The 7,444-nt window shown below is 54.0% G+C and overlaps 2 protein-coding genes across 2 annotated transcripts; one reads left to right on the top strand and one right to left on the bottom strand.

The window, feature by feature from the left end:
- Positions 1 to 454: 454 nt before the first annotated feature.
- Positions 455 to 2,880, bottom strand: CHGG_07603 (uncharacterized protein; the record flags this gene model as incomplete). Its single annotated transcript, XM_001225258.1, has 9 exons — positions 455 to 531; positions 606 to 749; positions 823 to 953; positions 1,008 to 1,107; positions 1,373 to 1,599; positions 1,663 to 1,801; positions 1,852 to 1,974; positions 2,045 to 2,358; positions 2,420 to 2,880. 9 exons carry the CDS (start codon positions 2,878 to 2,880, stop codon positions 455 to 457), a joined length of 1,716 nt encoding a protein of 571 aa, XP_001225259.1.
- A 653-nt stretch (positions 2,881 to 3,533) lies between these two features.
- CHGG_07604 (uncharacterized protein) lies at positions 3,534 to 6,884 on the top strand (the record flags this gene model as incomplete). Its single annotated transcript, XM_001225259.1, has 3 exons — positions 3,534 to 5,280; positions 5,332 to 6,519; positions 6,682 to 6,884. The coding sequence occupies 3 exons, from the start codon at positions 3,534 to 3,536 to the stop codon at positions 6,882 to 6,884; spliced, it is 3,138 nt and encodes a 1,045-aa protein (XP_001225260.1).
- Positions 6,885 to 7,444: the final 560 nt, after the last annotated feature.

A 7,444-nucleotide genomic window follows, 5' to 3' on the forward strand; every position in this document is an offset into this window, starting at 1 on the left:
AGTCGTCATCAGATAGTGCAAATACACTCCTGAGACCGTTACAGTTAGGCGGGCGAATACATATATTGTACGAGTAGGTATCCATCTCGTTGGGGAGTTGTCTGTTTTGAGATGATCTAGCTTGTAGCTTGTTCTTTGCTGTATAACATAGTTATTGATTTGCTCCTTTTATATTAGCTCTCGTTCTTATTGTAACCCCCCTTGGTAGAATTACCTAGAGTACCTACCTACTGATTATACCTTAACTTGCAATCCCTATCAAGTCCTAGCTCCTAATCCATTACAGGGCGAGAGGTAGATCTTAAAGAGGAATGTTAGGTTGGCTTCAATCTACGGCACAGCGTATTGATTTATTCTGAAAACCATCCACTTTTCTTTCTCTAACTATGAGGAGCACATTCATGATGCCTACCGTATAATCCAGATCCGCTCTAACTCTACGATTCCATAGAACCTACCTTAACGGTAAAGTCTTTTCCGGCCCAGCACCTTGCAGAACCGCAGTTCGCCCCAGCTCAAACATCTTCTCCGCTAGATTCAGCAACTGGTTAGAAAATCCACAACCATGGGTAGGTACGAACGCCGCGGACATTGGGGCAACCTACCGCTCGTGTTACGGAAGCTCAGAAACCGGAACCCGTCGGGGTAGTGGTACACCTTTCGTTTTCCGTTCCCCTCAAGCTGGACAAGCCAAGTGGGTGCGGTGAAACTCGGAGTGGAAGACAAGGAATCAAAAAAAGAATGGGGTACTTCAACAGAAGTTAGTATTGGCAGACATCAAGTGCTAGTGCCCAGTATTTTCCCTAGAATGGTGTAACTTACAAACTTGGCTCAGGACGGTGCAGCGATTGCGACTGGCTACGATGAGCCGGTGCTCGTCTCGAGAATTTCGGGTGATCAGCAGCTCGGCGTCGGGGATGATGGCGACTTCGCATTGGACCTCTGTTGCTTGGCTAAGGGCAAGTTAGCAGTTAATTCGAGCCCCTGACTGCTAAGAAGGAACTAACAGGTGCAGTGCGACAACATCGTCTGGCCGTGGGTACTGTAGGCTTGTAACCAGAAGCTCCACTCGCATATCCTCGAGCTTTTCGTGCAACTTCTTCGCCGCTATTATCGGGTCAGTATCATCTCCACGGCAACATTGCGGATGGAGACCCAACCTTCTAACGACAGCATGTGGAATAAGACGTCCGCTTCCTCGAGGCGACTGACTTGCTGGCCTTGGTTATATCCGAGGCACTCGACTCCCTGAATCACCACACATGTGTTGCCCTCTTCGACTTTGAATATTGTATTATGGGCCACTGCACAGTAAATAAGTATCTCGTCCAACTTCGTGCCAAAGGAGGATTGGAATAGCAACACGGCTTACAATGGACAACGCTCTTGGTGACGTCGGTTGATTCGCCCATCCCCTCGCTTCCGTAGTAGATGGATAACTCGGCGTGGTCCAAGGTATCGGCCAGTGAACGGCTAGTCTGCTGACCCAGCTCTCTATAATTCAGAAGACTGAGCCCGTCCACCCTCGGTTTTGACAAGTTGCGGTGGCCGACACGGAAAGTGACCGAGTCGATCAGCTTGTGGCAGTCCTTCAAATCACTAACAAGGAGATTGACGTCAGATTAATCGTCTCATGTTGACTGACAAATGGAACGGACGGACCTCTGAAGGTTTAGAGCCCGAATATGGCCCTCATCCGGCGACAAATGTGCAAGTTGATTACTGATCCCTTGTCGCAACATGGCGTTTGCTCTTGCTTCTGCGAGTGGCTGGATGAAGGTTTCTTCGAACTCGATGATACCTAGCAAATGGTTAACGACTGCTGAAACACACAAAGTGTTATCGTTGTACCCGAAGCGGCCACGTTCTTTACGGTTACGGACACCATCTGGCCGGTCGATTTGTCCAGGGCCTTGAAGAGCGTCCAGGATCGTGTATCCCCAGCTTGTCTAAACGGGAATGAGAGAGGTGACACTAATAAATAGGTAATAAGAATCAGCACGCTGATTCTACTCTGGCCATCCAAGTGAGTTCAAGCGCTTACATGCAATCTTCTCAACTCTCGGATGGCCAGAGGTAGGCTGGCTGCATCTGCACACAAACAGCTGCATTGACCCTGTTTCCTTCCAGTCATCATGTAGGCTGGCGTGGGAGCACAGGATCTGGGGAGTGCCGTTTGAGATGAGATGAACTTCGAACGACAATAGATTAGACGCGCCTTGTAGTCCGAGAGACAAGTCATCTTTCTGGGCCTGGGGGCCTGCGACATCCTTGAGGTTCTGGGACCACCAGGAATAGATTTCCTGGAGCATGGCAGAATTATTCTTCAGACCGTCCTCGATCCTCGTTGTCCGTGAGCTGGGTTTGTCAGCGGATATTCTTGCTACCAAGGGGGACCCCACCGATTTGGGGTCTTCACCTGACAATAATGCCCAACACCAGGTTCAAACTGTTAGTGTGGACCATCAGTTGACTACGGAGCGCGGCTAAGTCGCCAGCCTCAGTAGTCCAGGCAATCTTCTTGTAGTTCTTGGTCATCTCGATGCTCCAACGCCGAAAGCGAGACTTGGCTGGATCTTTGGGAGTGACAACGACGCCGTAGTTTTCAACAATCTTTTCGAGGTGCTTTAGGGTCTCGTAACAGCTGTCTAGTATCCCAGCCACGCTCTGCATCCCATCCTGCTCTTGTGTCTGGAATCTGGTGGGCAGTTTGGATGGATCGATAGCTACGGCGGCGAGATCAGTGCCACAGATATCTTTGAAAGCCGTCAAGGCCGCGCTGAGCGAGTACAGCTGGTTTTCGACTTCTCGAAATGCAGCTGGGGCAGACTTGTGCCCTTGTGTGAAGGCATGGGCGATGTGCCAGGCGATCTTGGCCATGGCGACAGCGTCGCCAAATGAGATTGGGGAGGCCATGACGATAGTATGGCAACTCGCGATGCTCTTGGATTGAGATTCAACCGGCAAGTAAATGGCAGCAATCAGAAAGTCGCAAGAGTGGTTCTTCGTAGGGGATGGATCGTCGGCTCCCCCATCTGCACAGCCCCCGCGGCTTCTGCAATCACAGCTGATGATTGGTTTCCTAGGCATGACATGCGTTTGCGGCAGTGCAGCTCCGCCGCTCCCTCTGGCCAAAAAAAGCCGAACTCGAAAGGGGCAAAAATCAAGAAAAAAGTAGAAGTAAAAGAACCTGAACTAGGAAAAGAAAAGGAAAAGTAGACTAGTTATAGGCTTCTGAATGGTGTTCTTTCCGTTCCGCTAGTCGAAGGTTCCGTTGACACCTCTACTTTGGAGTTCAGTTTTTTTGGCCAGAGAGTGGGAGGGTGGTATGCATTGGATAGGGCTGATCGGCAGCCGAGAGCCTCGCGCCGGGGTTACTATTGCCTAAGGTACATACTAAATAGTCAAAAGTCCGGCCCTTGCTTTTCCACGAGGCTCCCACAAGCCCAGCTCCCCCTTTCCTCTCCGCTTTCTTCTCATCCTCTGCCTATTACCAATCCCAAGAACCACATCAAACTGGATCACAAACGCCAATGGCGCGGTACCAGAACAGACTCAACCGGATCTTCTCAGCTGGGATTGTGTGGGATCCCGAGGAGCCTCTCCCGGAAGAGTTGCAAGATGACCTCTTTCGTTCCAACAGCGAGACACAGGATATTCTAGACGTATTGAATTTCCGCACAGGGTACTCGGCAGCGGCGCATGTCGATGGCCCATTTCGTGACCCAGCTCAAATTACGCAGCCCCTTATTCAATGGGGTCAACAGATCGCAGCGACATGGCCGGTAGAGGGCGCAAAGAAGAACCTTCCCCGTTTCACTGTGCAAGAACAGGGCCGCAACGTCCTTCCGCCACTATCGGTCACAGTTAATGCCTTCATCGTGCAAGACACGGCAAGAGTCACCGTCACGCAGCTCTTCTGGAATGACTCGGGCATCCCGATCAAAAAAGCCGCCTTCACATTCCCTCTCGCTACCGGTTGCACCGTCACCGACTTCAGCTGCAGAATCGGGGCCAACAAGATCATCAAGGGCACCGTCAAGCCAAAAGAAGAAGCCCGCGAGGCATTTCGGGATCACATCCGTCAACACGATACCGCTGCTGGTCTGTTGGAACAGGAGACGCCCGAAATCTTCACCACCACCCTGGGTAACGTGCCCGAGAAAACCAAGGTCAAGGTGGAGTTGACCTACATCAGTGTGCTCAAGCACCGCTTTGCTGATAACAACAATACCACCACCCTGACTATCCCAACGTCCATTGCTCCACGTTACGGGGACGCGCCGGAAGAATACAATGACGCTGCGACAACAAACGTACCCCAAGGGCTGTCTCTGGAGGTCGAAATTGTCGAGACAGAGAAGATCGCCTCCATCGTCAGTCCTTCCCACGCGATTGCTGTCACACGGCGGCGCGGAGCTCGCACGGCTCAGAGCTTTGCAGACCTTGCCGGAGAAGACGATCGGAGCAACGTCGAAACGGCCTCCGTTGCACTCGAGTCAGGGCGGGTATTCCTGGACAAGGATTTTGTGCTGGATATCGTAACGACGCCCGATGGCAACAACGAGAACCCACAGGCTTGGTTGGAGGAACATCCGAGCCTCCCAAACCACAAGACCCTGATGCTCACTCTCCCGTCCGGGTTCCTAGCCAGGAAAGCGCCTCCGGTGCAACAATCTGAGATTCTCTTCCTGGCGGATTGTTCCGGTTCCATGAAGGACAAAATCAGGCCCCTCAGGTCGGCTATGCAGTTCTTCTTGAAAGGAATCCCAGAGGGCCGCAAGTTCAACATTTGGTGCTTTGGCACCAAATATGCCTCCTGGCAGCCACAGTCGGTTGATTACACAGAAGAGTCGTTGAACTCGGCGCTGTCGTGGGTAGAGAGAGACATGAGGGCCAATATGGGCGGCACCGAGCTGCTACCCGCCGTGCAGGCTATAGTTGCGGCTCGTGAAAAGGCACTGATGACGGATGTTATTGTTCTGACGGATGGGCAGACCTGGCGCTTGGAACAAACTCTGGACCTCATACAAAAGACGCGAGGTCTTACCGAGGGTCGTGTACGCTTCTTTGCCCTCGGCATCGGCAGAGCAGTCTCGCACGCATTGGTTGACGGTATTGCCAAAGCCGGTGGCGGATACGCCGAAGTCGTCCAGGAAGCCAGTCAGGGAGGGTGGGAAGATCGTGTTGTGAGCATGGCAAAGGCTGCTTTGATGAGTGCCCACCTAGGCCCCCTACATCTGGAATTCAACATCCAGGACCAAACCGGAGACATGAGAAGTAATTGCCCCAGACAAACACATAAACCAAGCATATACTGATCCCGAGCAGGCTCGACTCTGGCGGATGCAAAGAGGTCCCCCGCAGACATCTCAGCGCTCAACCCATTCGACCGCAACCGCGTCTACTTCCACCTCGACTGTCTCAAGGATTCCGAGAGCATCAAAAGCATCAGAGTGGAGGTCCAGGCCAACTACGACACCCAGACACTCAACATCCCCGTCACCATTCTCGATAAACGAGACACAACGCTGCACAGGTTGGCTGCGCGGGCAATGCTGGAAGACCTGGAACAAGGCCGCAGCCATATTCACCTGGGCCCGAACCGGCCCATTCCAGGATCCTGGCAAGAGACCAACATAGTGCGCAAAGAAGCGGAAGCGATCGCCTGCAAGTGGTCTCTCGTCTCTAAATGGACAAGCTTCTTCCTCGCCGAGGAGCCCTACGCACCGACAGAAGACGATGCCTTTATGGGCGAGGTCGTGGAGATCCAGGTCTCGCCGGGCGATGATCTTCTACAGCCTCATGGTGCTGTAAAGCACATTGCCGCCATCGAGCCAGCGGACTCGCACATACAGATAGCTGTAGAAGGCCGCCCAGCCCAGTACACCAGCTACAGCTGCAGCCCGGGGGGTTCATCAGGGTCTTTTCCGGTACGGTCACTACTCGATTTTGAATTTCGGTATCCGGAAGGCACATTATCCCCGCCTTGCGAAGCGAGGCACATCGCACAGCCGGGGGCACCCGGCGGAGTCAACCCGCCTCGCCTCCCACTGGAATTCTCGGCCACAGTCAAGGATGAAAAAGTAAATATAGAAAGGTCGCACGCTAAGTATCAACTTGACCAAGGCCACAATTTCGAACGCCGGGGCCCTGATCACCATACAACCACGTCATGCCCACCAATGGCACCTGGAGCCCCTCCCGTGGTACACGAAAGGAGCTCTGATGTCCGGAGGAAGGAAGAACCACACGACTATTACCTAGTTGCTCGTTCAACGGAGAGGGCAAGCCGAACTCGGGCGAGAAACGATGAAAAGTACGATGCTTTACAGGAGCGGCTACGTTCCCGCTTCGATTCCTCTGAGCAGAGGAGCAGGGGCAAGGACAGTGATCCCGGGTCATCAAGCCGAAGCGATGGTGATACCAAGGCTGGCCCGCCGAAGGTCAATATCAGCGCTCCGCCGAAGGTCAATATCAGCACTCCACCCAAGGTCAATATCAGCACTCCTATGGGGAGTGCTGCGCCGGACTCAAACACATCCCCCACACTTGATGATTTCACCCTCTTCTTGCCCGGATCCGGGACCACACAGAACACTGCATCGCCATCATACGTCGGCCCCGGGGCAGGTGAGCACCTAAAGTTCGGTACCGTTGCACATCCTTATTCGACGACAGGGCCCTACGACTGGGACTCATCGTCGACTTCCGAATGGCAGTTCGATTCAATCATCTTCAGCCCCTTATCATCCCCCAGTAATTACGACCCACGCAAACCCCCAACTCCAGCGGAGGAGACCAGCCAAACTCCCAACCAGCCCCGATCTATCACTCGCCCGTTGCGCCGCCACGTGCCCCCCACCGACGGACAGCCCCGCTGAGTCTATCGGTCGAGCATCTCAACTAGAGGTGTCGCGCCCAAGCCACTCATCCAAAAAAAACAACAGCAACAACCAGCAACAGCAAGAGCAACAGCAAGGACAAGCCCTTCCCCATCACCTGCACCAACATAAGGGACATCCCCAACCACCCTCCCACCACCACACCACACACTTTCATCACCACCCTGCTCACCTTCCAACAATACAACGCCAGCATCGACTTCGGCAGCTGGACCACCGCCACGCAAATCCTCGGCACCGCCATCACCTCCGCCCTGCAGACACTCCAACAGACCTGGCCGTCGGGGGGCGTCAACGCCCGGGCGGTGTGGACGGCGGGGGTGTTGGTTCTGCTGGGGCGGGATCTCAAGGGGTGGAGGGCGCTGTGGGAGCTGATGGGGGTGAAGATGGGGCGGTTTTGTGAGGGGGTCGGGGTGGGCGAGGGTGGGCCCGGGTTGCTGGAGGTGGTGGGGAGGGGGTTGGAGGGGGTGAGGTTGGGGTTGGAGGGTTGGGGAAGGGGAGGGGCAAAGGGAGGAGGAGGGGGAGAAGGGAGGGTTGGT

The sequence above is a fragment of the Chaetomium globosum genome, genomic scaffold (assembly GCF_000143365.1).
Source record: "Chaetomium globosum CBS 148.51 scaffold_5 genomic scaffold, whole genome shotgun sequence".
In the NCBI taxonomy this organism is placed as follows: Eukaryota; Fungi; Ascomycota; class Sordariomycetes; order Sordariales; family Chaetomiaceae; genus Chaetomium; species Chaetomium globosum.